A 17121-nucleotide genomic window follows, 5' to 3' on the forward strand; every position below is an offset into this window, starting at 1 on the left:
TCCTGCCTCGCTTCCGTAGGTTAGGACAGGGGCCTGATTTCGGCAGCTTTAATCAGTTACCCAAATGATTTATGAAGTCACTTTTTCAGATCACATCTAACTACCTGTCATGTAATGTTTTTATGCAAAGCCTTTTGTTTTATTTCTGTCTGTTTTTACTAGACTCTAAACTCCATGGAGCGGGCATTCTGTTATGTGTTTCTGTACAGTGCTGGGTTCACCTGGCAGCACATTTACAAAGATTAATAACTATGAGGTGCTTATCTAAGACAGTGGTGCTCATAATGGCCTTTAGGCCACCCTTAACCAGTCACGTTTTCAGGAGACTTCTAATATATGCGCATGAAATATAGTTGCATGTACAATATATGCAAATATAGTGCATTAGAAAATGGGGATATGTTGAAAGCCCGGCTGCCTAGAGAGGACCTCGGGATTGGTTTCAGTACATTGATCTAAAAGAGCATCAAAAGCCAATCAGATGCTTGATGGGATGCCAATGTAGACCCCGAAGTGAAATAGCTTCCAGGTCCACTTCCATTGCCATGAAGATTGCTTCATTGATTCTTTGCTCACAAACTAAATGTTTATATTTTTTTTTCTTCTCAATTCCAATGAAATATAATATAACATAACATGGATGTGCTTGGCTCTGGGGGCACTGTGTGCTAAGTCAGAATGCATCACGGCTCACCTCTGCAAAGAGCAGATTGCAAAGCTATATTTTGTTTTATTAACCAAGCTGGTCTCAGGGGAGCTACGGCCCCCAACCTGTCCTCACCTGCCTCGCATCAGGGAATCAACAGGTCAAATCTTGTCCCCGGTTCCCCGCAAATACATATGTCTTGTATTAATATTTGAAAAAGGTGGTGTAGAAATGTATGAAATAAATAAGTATTTCTTACTGAGAGTGTAAAGGCCACAGAGCAGGGACTGTCTCGTGTGTATCTGTACAGTGCTGTGTACAGTGAGAGGAGCCCTGTTTCCTGCCCTGCAGTGGGATCAGGGGTTAAAGTTCCTTCCAGTGCTGCTCTGTGCTCGTTTACTAATTGTAAGGCTGATTCCTGGGTCTCCCTGTCCTCCAGGACTGCAGTGTCAGGTTTTGGACCCTGGGGTTTACGTGGGACGGCAAAGCTCTGAGCAGTGGTCCGGAGGGAGGACCGATGGAAATGTAATGCTTTGGCCTGCCCTGGGCTCCTCCGTCCTGCTGGTTGCTGGAAAACGTGTGGACCGTAGACATTTTGCAAGGGTCCGGCTTATTCTTTCCCTTCTTCCTCTCACTAGCTGGCTGCACTGGAGAGACAGGTCTTCGACTTCCTGGGCTATCAGTGGGCTCCTATCTTGGCCAACTTCCTGCACATCATCATTGTCATTCTTGGGCTGTTTGGGACCATTCAGTACCGGCCGCGCTACGTTGTGGTGGTAAGTGACACTGCTGGACAGAAATGCAGGGGGCTCCGAAGATCGGGGCAGGCGGTTCTGGGTGCTCCGGTCCGCTTGATAAGCCTTCAGGGCACTGGCTCAGTAATATCTGCTTTCTGGCCTTGCTGTAAATGGATGCCAGTGCTGGGAACTGGATTGTGTCTCACAGCAGCAGGAAGATCGTAAGTAGGAGCTGCTGGGACTCCGTGGGCTGCAAATGCAGGGCCCGATCCATACCGGGCAGGAAGCAATGAACAGCTGCGTAACCCATCCCTAATGTTGTTGTTTTATCTTAGATAAAGCTGAGCTGTTTTACTGGCAAAGGTATAGCTCAGGACGTCTGACTTCTCTGCATGTGTCTCGTTTATAATGAACAGGATTCTAGCTCCGCCATTCAGACTGTTTCCGAGGGTGGTGGAAGACGCTCTCTCTCTGTCCTGGGACTGACTCACACATTCATCGCTCACATCTACTTTTTTCTCCTTCCAGCTGTAATTTCTGTTCTTTCTTTCCCTTTCTAGTACACCATTTGGACTGCAGTTTGGGTTACCTGGAATGTCTTTATTATCTGCTTTTACCTGGATGTGGGCGGACTTTCCAAGGTAAGAGAGAGAGAGCTGGTGAGCGATTCATCTCCTTACCTAACCCACCTGACACTGAGCCTGCTTTACAGTACACGTACCCCCAGGCGCCTATCGTAACCCCTGCCCCTCCCAAAACGTCCCTGCCCCCATGCTCCTGTTATTACACCCTATTTGATGCCCCTCCTCTCCCCCTGCAGATCACTGCCGGCTCCGCAGTCCCATCCTGACAGCAGGCCCCCAGAGGCTGCTGCTATCCCTGCTTCTGTAAGATGCTCTCTGTCCTTGGAGCAATCTCTCTGCCTTCTCATACGAAGCTGATTCCCCATCTCCTCAAGTCCCTCTTGATCTGGAACAGATTGCTTTAGGAATTGATTCGTTTTAATGCTGAGTAAATCCTGCATCCAGCAGAGCTGAGCTGTTAGAAGGACCCTTCTCAATACCAATTCACCTTGCTCTGTGCCCTCCTTTATCTCCCCTGCCCACCCATGTCCACTCTGGCAGAGCTGTGCTAGTTTTAAATAAACAGACAAGGGGGGATATAAATCAGTAGGGCTGCAGGGAGGAAGGGTGACCAGGGCTGTGCCAGCTGTGGGGGAGCTGGATTATGACCCCCCCTGCACCTGAAGGGGGCTGCCAGGGAGCTTCCCAGCATTACAAGCTGAGACGTGCATTCTCCAGGCTTCAATCTTGGGGGATCCACAGATTGGCCGATGAGAACATCGTATCCCTAACTTACAGGTCGATCCAGTAACGTGCAGTTAAAGATTGCCCGTCTGTAATGTGCTGGGAGCGCACAATACAGACGAGTAAGGCCATCCAGCCATACAGTCTCCAGTTTCACGCGTCCTTAGCGCTTCCTAAAATAAACACCTAACCCTTTCCACACCCAGCATGTAAATGAACGAAAAAGCTGTATAATGAAGGAATTAGCTATTCCCCTCCGATACTGTAACGGGCGCTGATATTATCTCCTTAACCTGTTAGTTTACCGCCTCCCCCTAGTAGGAGTTAGGACTGTGAGTCTAGTAACAAATCCATCGACACCGCTTAAGATACTCAAACACAATAAAACAATAAGCCTGGCACCCTCCTTGATGTAGTACGTCCCGGATGCCCCCCCCCCCCCAGCGCGCCCGCCACTACCCCTTTCATCAGCTGCATCCACCCATTATGCCCCTCACGGGCATGTCCCGCTTCACAGAGCGCTCCCACTCAAATCCGTTCATGGGTATATACCCTTTCGCCCCCCTCACAGCGCCATGCTACCACTGCGACCCGGAGGAGGTGAGGCACAGCGGCGAAGACAGACGGGAGAGGAGAAAAAGCAGAGCCGAGCAAAGCAAAAGCGTGCAGCAAGCCGGCGAAATAGACCTGCGAGCAGAGGCAATAGCAGCGGTTCGGTAAGCCTGGCACCCTCCTTGATGTAGTACGTCCCGGATGCCCCCCCCCCCAGCGCACCCGCCACTACCCCTTTCATCAGCTGCATCCACTGCGACCCGGCAGTCCCGTGAGGCCTACAAAAAAAAAAAATCCCCGGCTCCCGCGCCCCCGCACTGGCCCGCCGACTCTAACCCCCCCCCCCCCCCCCCTCTCCTCCCGATCGGGCAGATAGGCGGCGGCGACAAAAACCAAAGCAATTTTTTTTTTTTTTTCAAAAAGCAACATCACACATTGCATAAAATAATTTCTCCAGCCTTAAAGTGACTTACTTTTCTGAAGCCATCAGGAACATGATCTTAGCTCCTCCGGACGAAGACGAAGATGGCCGCCTGCACGGGGAAAGCGTGCAATTGGCCGCTGAAGACGTGACCTCACGTCTTCAGCGGCCAATTGCACGCTTTCCCCCGTGCAGGTGGCCATCTTCGTCTTGAGCTACGATCGTGATGGCTTCAGAAAAGTAAGTTACTTTTGCGACTTACTTGACAGATCCCAAAAGTAAGTCGCTTTAAGGCTGGAGAAATTATTTTATGCAATGTGTGATGTTGCTTTTTGAAAAAAAAAAATTGCTTTGGTTTTCGTCGCCGCCGCCTCCTTGCCCGATCGGGAGGAGGGGGGGGGGGGGGTTAGAGTCGGCGGGCCAGTGCGGGGGCGCGGGAGCCGGGGATTTTTTTTTTTTTTTTTGTAGGCCTCATGGGACTGCCGGGTCGCAGTGGATGCAGCTGATGAAAGGGGTAGTGGCGGGCGCGCTGGGGAGGGGGGGGCATCCGGGACGTACTACATCAAGGAGGGTGCCAGGCTTACCGAACCGCTGCTATTGCCTCTGCTCGCAGGTCTATTTCGCCGGCTTGCTGCACGCTTTCGCTTTGCTCGCACGCTTTCGCTTTGCTCGGCTCTGCTTTTTCTCCTCTCCCGTCTGTCTTCGCCGCTGTGCCTCACCTCCTCCCGGAGCAAGGCTGCTTTCGCGCCCTGCTCCGGGAGGAGGAGAGACACAGCGACGAAGCAACAAAGACTTTTCGTGTTTTTTTACACTTCCTGGTGCCTGTCATTCCAAATGTCATTTGAAATGACAGGTACCAGCGCACCCTGGTTACTGTATAGGCGTTGTATTAAGCGCCTATACAGTAAAATGGGTTACGCGGGCATAATCCTTCCCTACCGCTTTAAAGCCGCGGCATGCATTTGCATGCGATTAGAGGAGAGTATCGGGGAGTTAGTGAAGAGAGCTGTGCGTGCGGGGAGGAAGGGTGCGCCTGACACTGCCGCACTGTTTCTACCGCGGCCTTACTGGATCGACCTGTGTGAATGTAAAGCAAATTTCAGAACAACGGAGTCAACAGACCATCCCCAGACACCCAGAGCTGAAGATCACCAACCTTCCCCTTATACTCGCAAACTCAAGAGGGGGGTGAACCCCCAGGCTCTCTTGCAACTGGGTCTAAAGTTAGGCAGGATCAACTGGTACAGTGCTGGGGCTGAGTGACACGATGTTATGTTCTTAAGCTTGCTAAGACGCTCGGACACTTTAAGCACTTGCTGACTTATCCCGTCCCATGGCCATCAGACCTGTCTCAAGACATCGCTCACCTTCCTGCTTAAAATCCTTTCCAATTTGGCAAAGACTTTGTAAAAAAAAAAAAAAAAAAAAAAGAAGCTGGCAGCTCATTGATCTTTCTCTCTGCGTGAGCCGTGCACCACGGTGTTGGCCGGGCAGATCTCTCTGATTCCTGAGGGGCTCGTTCACCAGAGCACGCCGTGTAACCCGCAGTCGTGTGCACGTGTTTTGTGTGCAAACTTTACTGCTGATGCAGCAAACGTGTCTACAGATTAGTGCCCCTGCTAGAAATCCCATGCTAATGTATTTATTTATAATCCGCAGGACTGGGTGGGTCACAGCATACATGTATAATACACGTAAACACATGTATAATACACGTAAACACACTTATCACCTTCACAAGACAAACTAACGTAATTGCGCATAAGCAAGTGAAGGCAATGCTGCCCGGTGCTACCTAACCGCCCACCCAAGCTGAACGGTGCAGTCTGGTAAGGCCAGAGAAGACAAGCGAGTCTTCAGAAGTTTCCTGAAACACAGAAGGTCACTTTCTTCCTTGAGACTATCTGGAAGCTCATTCCATAGTTGGAAGCCGTCACTCCAAACATCCGTGCAGCAGGGATGGTCAGCAGACCCCTGAGAGCTGAGTGCAAGGGGCGAGCTGGACGGGAGACCACAGGTTTTGAATATTAATGTTAGGGCACCTAAGATTAGCTGTCGTTCCCCAGTGCAGAGAGGGGCGCTGCCGGTTACCTCGTGTTTTCTTAACCCTGGAAACTCGATTCAGTCTGAGGTGGAGTAAACTTTTCAGGACTAATGTTAGTCTGTCAGGGGAAGCTGGGACCTGTAGTTGGGATTTTATGCACAGAAAGTAAGCTTTGTGCATGTTCTCTGCACTTAGAATACGATGTGTGTGCACAAAGCAGGTTAAAGCTGAGCGCACACTGGGGCCGAGTGCACTGTTTAACCCACGGTTGGGCGCTTGATTTGGATGCGCGTCCTCAGCCTCTTATGCTATAAGGGGATTAGCACGTCCAACCCCCCTGGCGAAACTGATAGTGCTCATCACATGCAAATGCATGTTGATGAGTCTAGATTAGTTATTCACCCCAAATGTGTAAAAATAAAAAATGTGCCCGACCTGCACATGTTTATGCTCAGAAAATACTGCTTTTCTGTACATCCTCTGACTTAATATTGTGCCGCGCATGGCCAACCTCTTCTGGGTGCTAGGGGCGCACAATTAACCTTAGCAGCGCGACCCCTCATTTAAATATTGCATCGCGCACCCAGGAGAGATGCCTGGGCGCGCGTTAGGAAAACGGACGCTCAACCCTGAGTGCCCGCTTTCCTCGTTCGTTTATTGCATCGGACCCTCCCCTCCCTGTAACTGGGTTTGGCTGCTTTAACTCCCCGTGCATTCGCTTTCCATTCGCTAACGCAAGGAACGTTTGCTTTCTGTGTGGGTTAAAAGCCTGTGTGCTGACTCTCGGTGCGTCGCTTTAGCACGCGCTTCATTGCACCGGACCCTGAACGAGGCGCCCTATAGATAGGAGAGCGCGCAGAGCGGAGCCTGCACCTTCAGCCAGGAGCACGGTGACATCCTGAGCTCTGGTTTAATAGTGGCCGGCTCACAAGCCACTCGCCCGCTTCCATGTTATCTTTTGTTTCAAGCGCTGAGAGCGTCGCCAGCCCTTTCCCTGGGCACAGGATAGGACTCCGTTTCTCACTCGTAGCCTTCCACCAGAATTGTATGGCGCTGGATTGTCAGAGCATCTTTCCTCCATGGGCACGCAGAAGGGGAAAACATTTGATTAAATCATGGTGCAAGTAGTTTAAAGCAGCATCTCGGGCATCTCGCACATCGGCTGGATTGAAAGTTTGCCTGCAGTGTAGCACTATTTGAGCTTCCTGAGAGAGAGATTCCTCCAGGGCCTCTGATGGGGGTCGAGAGCGGAGGAACAACGTAAGATGAGTCCCTTAGTCAGGGTTCCAAAACTGACGGCAAAGAGGACATTTTGGGGGAAGGCCTAGCTCCTTGCAGTGCTAGACAGCCCCGGGCACGCTGTCCCTCGTCACTGCTGTGAGCTGCCGCAGCATTAAGGAGACCTTAGTCAGGCACCGACAGCTTCTAGGGGAGTGAGGTTAGGAAGCCAGGCGGTGCTTGCCGGTTTAGGAAATGTAATGGAAGCATTTTCCTAGGCCCTTAATGTGGAAGGGAGCTGCCTGTGTGCAGTGCTGAGCACCACAGAGCGTCAGAGTCCCGTGTGGGGGCCCATGGGGAACCTTGCAGAGGTGAAGCTGAGCTCATTGTGTGTGAGCAGGCTGGCGCCAGCCCACACGTTTAAAAATGTCCACTCGCAGCACAGCCTTTTATTTTCCCTTTCTTTTCCTTTCTGCCCTTATGGACTGAGCCTTTTAACCTTCCACAATTTGCTTTCTCACTGCAGGTGGTTCATGCTTTCCTTTCTTTCAGCTTTAATTCCGTTCTTCCTTTTTAGCAAAGTCTCAGATGGTAGGATCGCTCCTCCCTTAGCTCCTCCTGCACCCTCCTTAGCACTAGAGTCAGCAGTCATCTTGCTTCCCATCACAGTGTGTGTGTGTGTGAGGGAGACTGCTGCTGCCCCCCCCCCGTGCTGTAATGGGGGCAGTGTGTGTGTGTGAGGGAGACTGCTACTGCCCCCCCCCCCCCGTGCTGTAATGGGGGCTGTGTGTGTGAGGGAGACTGCTGCTGCCCCCCCCCGTGCTGTAATGGGGGCAGTGTGTGTGTGTGAGGGAGACTGCTGCTGCCCCCCCCCCCGTGCTGTAATGGGGGCTGTGTGTGTGTGTGAGGGAGACTGCTGCTGCCCCCCCCCCGTGCTGTAATGGGGGCTGTGTGTGTGTGTGAGGGAGACTGCTGCTGCCCCCCCGTGCTGTAATGGGGGCAGTGTGTGTGTGAGGGAGACTGCTGCTGCCCCCCCGTGCTGTAATGGGGGCAGTGTGTGTGTGAGGGAGACTGCTGCTGGCCCCCGTGCTGTAATGGGGGCAGTGTGTGTGTGAGGGAGACTGCTGCTGCCCCCCATGCTGTAATGGGGGCAGTGTGTGTGTGTGAGGGAGACTGTTGCTGCCCCCCCGTGCTGTAATGGGGGCTGTGTGTGTGTGAGGGAGACTGCTGCTCCCCCCCCCCCCCGTGCTGTAATAGGGGCTGTGTGTGTGTGAGAGGGAAGCTTGCACTGCACTGCTGCTGCCTCTTTTCTATCTGTTCTGTGATGGAGCTGTGTGTGTGTGTGTGAGGGAGACTGCTGCCCCCCCCCCGTGCTGTAATGGGGGCTGTGTGTGTGTGAGAGAGAGACTGCTGCTGCCCCCACCCCCCAGCTGCTGCCTCTTCTATCTGTTCTGTGATGGAGGTATGTGTGTGTGTGTGTGTGCCTTAGCTGTATAAGTGTGGAAAGTGCTACTTGTCCGTTTGAATAGCGCTTGTCAAACTTACCCGGCTGGATAAGTCTGAAAAAAGAGCTGCTTAGACGGATAAGTCACATAGCTGCATAGGTCAATAAAGCTCTACCTACCTGGCTATGTAGTGGTTGTAGACTTATCTGACTCTCTGATTTAACCAGATAAATAGCATTTTAAGAAGTGCTTTTTCCTAGACTTCTCCAGCTATCTTAGCTGAGTCTGACAAGTGCTACCTAAATGGACACGTAGACTTTTCACTTATCTGGCTAAGCATCGTTTTCTCAGACTTGTACAGTTCAATGTCCTTGTTGGTTATTGTCTGAATGCAAATCCTCTCTTCCACATTTCCCCTGTCGTTGAAGCACAGAGCAATGATGGAGTTGCATTAACCGTGTGAAGGCTTATTGAGTAAGGGTAATAACCATCATTCCAGCAAGTTACCCCATGCGCTCTTTTCTTCATGTTAACCTCTTGCCTTTATGGATCCACAGTGTTTATCCCACGCCCCTTTGAAATGTTTCACAGTTTTGGTCTTCATCACTTCCTCCGGAAGGGCATTCCAGGCATCCACCCCCCTCTCCATGAAGAAATATTTCCTGACGTTGGTTCTGAGTCGTCCTCCCTGGAGTTTCATTTCTAGTTCTATTGATTTCTTTCCAGAGGAAAAGGTTTGACGATTGTGCATCACTAAAACCTTTCAGGTATCTGAAGGTCTGTATCCTCTCTCCCCTGCTCCTCCTCTCCTCCAGGGGTTACATATCCAGATCCCTCAGCCTCTCCTCATAAGTCATTTGATGGAGACCCTCCCCTCCATTTCTCTGGTCCGCCTCCATCCTGTCTCTGTCCCTCTTGAGGTAGGGGCTGCAGAATTGAACACAGTTCAGTTGTAGTACATGATTGTCAAATGTAAAAGTTATTTGAATTTGCTATGATGAAGGACGGCCTAAAATTATTATTTTGGTTTTCTGAAGCTTTAGGGAGAGTTTGTTGTGTGCGATAGTGGAAAAGCGGAAAGAAGTGACGCGTGCAGTGGCCGAGCAGGTGGATGTTGTCAGCATAAAGTCGAAATCCAGAATCGTGCGTTTCCAATAGTTGGACCTGCACTTTGATCACTTTCCGATTAGAAGTTGTTTCAGTAAAAACTGAATGCGTTCTTTTTCCGAGAAGCATTTAGTGATATTGTGAATTGAGGATGTTTTGTGATTTCTCTGCGTGTTTTGTGTTGCTTGTTTTAATAAGTGTTACTGTTAGCTGTAAAAAAGCTTCTTACTCTATATAATATTTACAATCCCCCCCCCCCCCGATGCCTTCCCAGCATCGGGGGGGGGGGGATTGTAAATATTTTAACTAAGGGAGAGCGGAGAGAGGGGAGGTAGGGTCGGGCCCTGGGGGACTCCAGCAGAAGTAGCAGAGTCTGTGTGAATCCTCCGCGACCGGTTCTGAAGAGATGATTTACAGCGGGAGGAAACTGTGCCAGGCAACCCAGTGCCGGCCAGGCGAGTGGGTAGAAAGCCATCCCTCACCCGAGCAATCGCAGCAGAATTAACATGGGAGGTTGAGGCGGTGGATGAGCTCCGTGAGAGGCGGAGGAACCGTCTCAGAGCCCGCGATTTCCTGCTCGAGCAGAGGGGAACCTGCCGCTAGAAAGAGCTTGGGGGATTCCAGGTTTTGCCATTGGTGCGGGAGGGGCAGGAGAAGATTAGGTTGGATGGAGGGCTGGGAAGATGTTATTTCCAGGGCTCCCCGTACACTTTCCTTGCCACATCATTTGCAGTTGGTTACTATCCCCGCGGGTATTTATGTCCAGGAGACTTTCCCCGCCTTATTCAAATGCGTTCTCCCCCCCGAGTCGGCTTTCTGACCATGGAACCGCCAGTTTTACCAATGAGGTCAGCGCAGCCGCAGCCCCCTGGCTCTGCCGCTTCCCCCGGTCACTCCTTCACTTCTAAGCCGCTTGTGATCCCTGACTCCCGAGGCTGAGCACGCGGGCAAGGGGCCACGTTCACTTATAGCGACTTCCTGGCGTGAGCGTGCCCGCCCGTCCTTCACACGTGGGCATTTAACCACAGGACGCTGCGTGCGCTTCCACGTGTGCCGGGGCCGCTTTCAATGCCTGCGGCCTTTCAACGTTCACCTGGAAATCAGGGCCCCCCTTCAATCTAGGAGGGGTGGGGGGGGGATTCTGAGGAGGACGCTTTGCCCGTCCCAATCCTCCTCCCTGCTGAAGGGCAGCAAGAATCAGGAGCCCCTCCCCCCCCCCCCCCCCCCCCCCCCCGATGCTGGGAAGGCAGGGGGAGGGGCGCCCACAATTTGGCCCATGGCCTCTCTTTTGTGAGCACAGGAGTTTTCCCCCCAGTGTCCGCATTGCTCTGGACACTTCAGTACAGGCTGTTCAGGCTTCCCACAACTCATTCTGCTTTCATTTTTTGCTTTTTTGTTGGGGGGGGGGGCGCTGTATTCTGTGTTTCAGTTAAACCTGCCCCCGCCCCCAAGGATTTTGAAAATTTGGCTCCTATGTGTGGGAAGCTTGCACTGCTGCTGCCTGTGCTGTCCCTGCTCTGAGACGAGGCTGTGGGGGAGGGGTGCTAGGAGGGTATTAGGGGGTATGGGGTGTCTGTATGTGTGGGAAGCTTGCACTGCTGCCTGTGCTGTCCCTGCTCTGAGACGAGGCTGTGAGTGTGGGGGAGGGGTGCTAGGTGTGTATTAGGGGTATGTGTATGTGTGGGAAGCTTGCACTGCTGCTGCCTGTGCTGTCCCTGCTCTGAGACGAGGCTGTGAGTGTGGGGGAGGGGTGCTAGGTGTGTATTAGGGGGTATGGGGTGTCTGTATGTGTGTGTGGGAAGCTTGCACTGCTGCTGCCTGTGCTGTCCCTGCTCTGAGACGAGGCTGTGAGTGTGGGGGAGGGGTGCTAGGTGTGTATTAGGGGGTATGGGGTGTCTGTATGTGTGGGAAGCTTGCACTGCTGCCGCCTGTGCTGTCCCTGCTCTGAGACGAGGCTGTGAGTGTGGGGGAGGGGTGCTAGGTGTGTATTAGGGGGTATGGGGTGTCTGTATGTGTGGGAAGCTTGCACTGCTGCTGCCTGTGCTGTCCCTGCTCTGAGACGAGGCTGTGAGTGTGGGGGAGGGGTGCTAGGTGTGTATTAGGGGGTATGGGGTGTCTGTATGTGTGTGTGGGAAGCTTGCACTGCTGCTGCCTGTGCTGTCCCTGCTCTGAGACGAGGCTGTGAGTGTGGGGGAGGGGTGCTAGGTGTGTATTAGGGGGTATGGGGTGTCTGTATGTGTGTGTGGGAAGCTTGCACTGCTGCTGCCTGTGCTGTCCCTGCTCTGAGACGAGGCTGTGAGTGTGGGGGAGGGGTGCTAGGTGTGTATTAGGGGGTGTGTGTGTGTGTGTGTGTGTGTGGGAAGCTTGCACTGCTGCCCCCTGTGCTGTAGCTGCTCTGTGATGGAGCAATGGGGGAGCAGGCGGGATTTGCACTCTGGCACCCAGATGATCCAGCGGGGGCAGGAATTGAGAAGAGAAGCTGTGTGTGTTTCTTTCCATATCAGGGCTGTGCAGAAGGGTGAAAGGCTGGGATGTTAGTGGCTTTTTCCATCTGTTAAGATAATTATGTCAAGAATCTGCAGCTGCCTGCCTTCCCCCTTAATTATTCATGCTGTCTGCGATCTGCCTGCCACGGCTTCTTAATAAGAGGAGGGAATGCCTCCTGCCTTTCAGTTTTTGTGATGTCTTGTACCAAGCTGAAGCCTGCAATTAATCCCAGCCCATACGATTCCCTTAAGGACTCCGGAGTCCCTCTCTTTCCAGAGGATGAGCTCTGATTTGTGCTTTCTGCAGTTCGTAGAGCGTTCGCCCATTGAGCAGAGATTTTGCTGAACGCACAGACTGGCAGAGACCGGGGCCCCGGCGTCCCTGCAGTGCTGTGCTCCATTACCCCAGCTTGCACCACCCGTATGGGAGCTGTGCGGTGAGGAAAGGCTGCCGCCTCCTTGCATGGCCCGCTCTCTTTCCTGGGGGAAATTTCCTCTGCAGCCACTTCATATCTTGCATGGCTCCTTCTAACCCTTCTGCAAGGAGCGATGAAGAGGACACCTAAACCCAGAGGGCAGTAAGTGGGAAATAGAGATTTATAGGGGGAACAGTGCAAAATGAATGATAAAAACCACTTAAACGATTATTCTGCTTGGCACAGAGAAACCTGTTCCTCAGCTTTCTCTGCAAACCAGGACAGCCTGCGATGGTCAGCTGTCCATGAGCCTTGGCAGGGTCAGCCAGCAGTGGACAGGGGAGAGAGGTGATGGACAGGAGCAGGGAGAGCTGCCTGCATTGCTAACCTGAAATGAATGTCACCTCATTGCCTCATGGCATTCGGCTACGGCTGACGCAGGCCTTGCGAGGTTGGACATTAAAGGAGCCCAGGGGACTTGTAAGATAGAGAACAAGAACAGGACTGGATGACCTCCCCCATTTATCCAGCACAATTTGGGAAAGAGTTTCCTCGTGACCATACTATTGAGCCACGAGGATCCACGAGTGGTGCAGAGTTCTAACCATGAGGCAGTGAGTGGCATTAATGAACTTAACTCCCCAAACAGCACCAGCAGCACCTACAGGGAATGCATGGCAGCTTCAGGCCTGCAATATCCCGGGATGCTCTGCAGTAAGTGGAGGGAGCTGACGTGCAGAAAATGGCCGTGCTCCATATCATGCAGTGAAGACAAGTGATTTTGCATCCAGTTCTGATCTGCGTCTAAGTACAAGTTGCCTCTTCCCCCAGCACACATATGAATCGCAGCAGCAAACTTGGAGATGGGAGCAGGGATACAGAGCCTGTCACCTCTAGGACTGGAGGGATCAGGGGATGGGAGCAGGGATACAGAGCCTGTCACCTCTAGGACTGGAGGGATCAGGGGATGGGAGCAGGGATACAGAGCCTGTCACCTCTAGGACTGGAGGGCTCAGGGGATGGGAGCAGGGATACAGAGCCTGTCACCTCTAGGACTGGAGGGATCAGGGGATGGGAGCAGGGATACAGAGCCTGTCACCTCTAGGACTGGAGGGCTCAGGGGACAACTGGAGGGCTCAGGGGATGGGCGCAGGGATACAGAGCCTGTCACCTCTAGGACTGGAGGGATCAGGGGATGGGCACAGGGATACAGAGCCTGTCACCTCTAGGACTGGAGGGATCGGGACGGGTGCAGGGATACAGAGCCTGTCACCTCTAGGACTGGAGGGATCAGGGGATGGGAGCAGGGATACAGAGCCTGTCACCTCTAGGACTGGAGGGATCAGGGGATGGGAGCAGGGATACAGAGCCTGTCACCTCTAGGACTGGAGGGATCAGGGGACGGGTGCAGGGATACAGAGCCTGTCACCTCTAGGACTGGAGGGATCAGGGGACGGGTGCAGGGATACAGAGCCTGTCACCTCTAGGACTGGAGGGATCAGGGGATGGGAGCAGGGATACAGAGCCTGTCACCTCTAGGGCTGGAGGGATCAGGGGATGGGAGCAGGGATACAGAGCCTGTCACCTCTAGGACTGGAGGGAGCAGGGGATGGGAGCAGGGATACAGAGCCTTTCACCTCTAGGACTGGAGGGATCAGGGGATGGGAGCAGGGATACAGAGCCTGTCACCTCTAGGACTGGAGGGATCAGGGGATGGGGGCAGGGATACAGAGCCTGTCACCTCTAGGACTGGAGGGAGCAGGGGATGGGAGCAGGGATACAGAGCCTGTCACCTCTAGGACTGGAGGGATCAGGGGATGGGAGCAGGGATACAGAGCCTGTCACCTCTAGGACTGGAGGGATCAGGGGATGGGTGCAGGGATACAGAGCCTGTCACCTCTAGGACTGGAGGGAGCAGGGGATGGGAGCAGGGATACAGAGCCCGTCACCTCTAGGACTGGAGGGATCAGGGGATGGGAGCAGGGATACAGAGCCTGTCACCTCTAGGACTGGAGGGAGCAGGGGATGGGAGCAGGGATACAGAGCCTGTCACCTCTAGGACTGGAGGGCTCAGGGAGTAGGCACAGGGATACAGAGCCTGTCACCTCTAGGACTGGAGGGATCAGGGGATGGGTGCAGGGATACAGAGCCTGTCACCTCTAGGACTGGAGGGATCAGGGGATGGGTGCAGGGATACAGAACCTGTCACCTCTAGGACTGGAGGGATCAGGGGATGGGAGCAGGGATACAGAGCCTGTCACCTCTAGGACTGGAGGGAGCAGGGGATGGGAGCAGGGATACAGAGCCTGTCACCTCTAGGACTGGAGGGCTCAGGGAGTAGGCACAGGGATACAGAGCCTGTCACCTCTAGGACTGGAGGGATCAGGGGACGGGTGCAGGGATACAGAGCCTGTCACCTCTAGGACTGGACGGATCAGGGGACGGGCGCAGGGATACAGAGCCTGTCACCTCTAGGACTGGAGGGATCAGGGGACGGGCGCAGGGATACAGAGCCTGTCACCTCTAGGACTGGAGGGATCAGGGGATGGGTGCAGGGATACAGAGCCTGTCACCTCTAGGACTGGACGGATCAGGGGACGGGCGCAGGGATACAGAGCCTGTCACCTCTAGGACTGGAGGGATCAGGGGACGGGCGCAGGGATACAGAGCCTGTCACCTCTAGGACTGGAGGGATCAGGGGACGGGCGCAGGGATACAGAGCCTGTCACCTCTAGGACTGGAGGGATCAGGGGATGGGAGCAGGGATACAGAACCTGTCACCTCTAGGACTGGAGGGATCAGGGGTTGGGAGCAGGGATACAGAGCCTGTCACCTCTAGGACTGGAGGGATCAGGGGATGGGCGCAGGGATACAGAGCCTGTCACCTCTAGGACTGGAGGGATCAGGGGACGGGTGCAGGGATACAGAGCCTGTCACCTCTAGGACTGGAGGGAGCAGGGGATGGGAGCAGGGATACAGAACCTGTCACCTCTAGGACTGGAGGGATCAGGGGATGGGAGCAGGGATACAGAACCTGTCACCTCTAGGACTGGAGGGATCAGGGGATGGGAGCAGGGATACAGAGCCTGTCACCTCTAGGACTGGAGGGATCAGGGGATGGGAGCAGGGATACAGAACCTGTCACCTCTAGGATAGCTGCACATATTGCACTGACCCTGCACCACAGTCAGCAGTCTTTTCCTAACCCTTGCCATCCATCCTATGACTTAAGTATTTCAGTTAGGGCTGTTCTTCAGGCCCCCATCTGAGAGGGGAGGGGCTGCAGCTGAATGAGCAGCATGAAACTGAGCAGAGTCTGCTTCAGGGCCTGGAAGAGGAGCAGACACTGACTCAGTCTCACCTTGGCTCATTAACATTCAGCTGCTAAAACCTCAGAACCAACTCCAGCTGCAAAGCTGTCCACGGGATGGACGTATTGTACAGTATTAGTGTCGCTGCCTGACAGGAGAGAGGGGGACGTTGTTTCACTTTTTTTTATGACAAGCTGAGGGCTGAGAGAGAGAGGAGAGGGATTTATTTCTTGTCCAAGAAGAGTGCAGTTGGCTGAGTGGGCGGGGGGTTGCTGATACAATAAGCCGCGAGGTAAAACCGACCCCTGGATTGAATGTCCGTTTCCTAACCCGTGCACATCCACCTCTCCTGGGCGCCCGATGCTGCTGCATTATAAGGGATGCACTAGGGAAAATCGTGCATCCCTAGCACTGAAACGCATGGGGAGCCCAGGAGCCCGGGCTGTGTGCCCGTCAGGGGAGAAACTCATCTGCAACCAATCAGAATCTGTGGGCTGGCATGGAAGCACCGTCCACAACTTTACAAACATTAGCAGCAAAGCCATCCCCATTTTTAATAGTTAAAACAGCAAAGCCCCCAAAACGCTTCAAAGAAAAAACCCGGAAGCAGCTCTTTCTGCAAGTCCATTGTTCTGGATGTTTGGAGCTGGAGATAAAAAGTAAATGAAAGCAATTGCACGCACGCCTGCCCTGACATTTTAAACTGGACACCAAGCACAAGTGATGAGGGGGGAGGAGTGGAGAAAGTCCGTCCATAACCCTGCCCCCAACCTCTTACCGACTGAAGAGTGGCGCATGCGCCCTCTGCCCTGTTCAGGTGTGCAAGCTGCGCCTAACTTTAGGGTTTCACCACTGGGGGTTGTACCAAAAGAAGAGCCAGGTGAATTCAGAATGATCCATCCTCTGTCCTTCCCGGAGGGAGGACCAGTTAACGATTATTTGGACCCCGAAGCCTGCTTTGTATCTTACGCATCATTTGAGCAGGCATTAGTTATGGCGAGGCGTTGGGGGCAGGGAGCATGGGTGGCCAAGACGGGCATCGAGTCGGCCTTCCGTTTGCTCCCATTACACCCCAGCTGTCTTCATTTGTTGGGGTTTCAATTTCAAGGTAAATACTACTTCGACAAATGCCTGCCGATGGGCTGCTCCATATCTTGCGCCTACTTTGAGAAGTTCAGCGCGTTTGTACAATGGGCGGTGGAGCAGGACATCGGTAGAGGAAAAATGATCCATTACGTGGACGATTTTTGTTCACAGGCCACAGGGACACACATGCGTGCGCCCAAGCCCTAAGGCATTCATCGGTAAGGCTGACGAATTAGGCATTCCACTAGCTCACCAAAAAGCAGAAGGGCCGGCCCAAATATTGTCCTTTCTCGGCATCGAGATCGACACACAGCAAATGGTAACGCGCCCTCCCACACCAGAAAC

General features: G+C 53.3%; 1 protein-coding gene across 2 annotated transcripts in view; it reads left to right on the plus strand.

The window, feature by feature from the left end:
* The window catches only part of NKAIN4 (sodium/potassium transporting ATPase interacting 4), a 61330-nt gene that overhangs the window by 24948 nt on the left and 19261 nt on the right, over positions 1 to 17121 (plus strand). For both annotated transcript variants that reach the window (XM_029614148.1, XM_029614149.1), the window contains exons 2-3: positions 1285 to 1422; positions 1944 to 2024. In XM_029614148.1, the coding sequence (XP_029470008.1) occupies positions 1285 to 1422; positions 1944 to 2024 (219 nt within the window). The remainder of the gene's footprint in view (positions 1 to 1284; positions 1423 to 1943; positions 2025 to 17121) is intronic.

The sequence above is a fragment of the Rhinatrema bivittatum genome, chromosome 8 (genome assembly GCF_901001135.1).
Source record: "Rhinatrema bivittatum chromosome 8, aRhiBiv1.1, whole genome shotgun sequence".
Lineage (NCBI taxonomy): Eukaryota > Metazoa > Chordata > Amphibia > Gymnophiona > Rhinatrematidae > Rhinatrema > Rhinatrema bivittatum.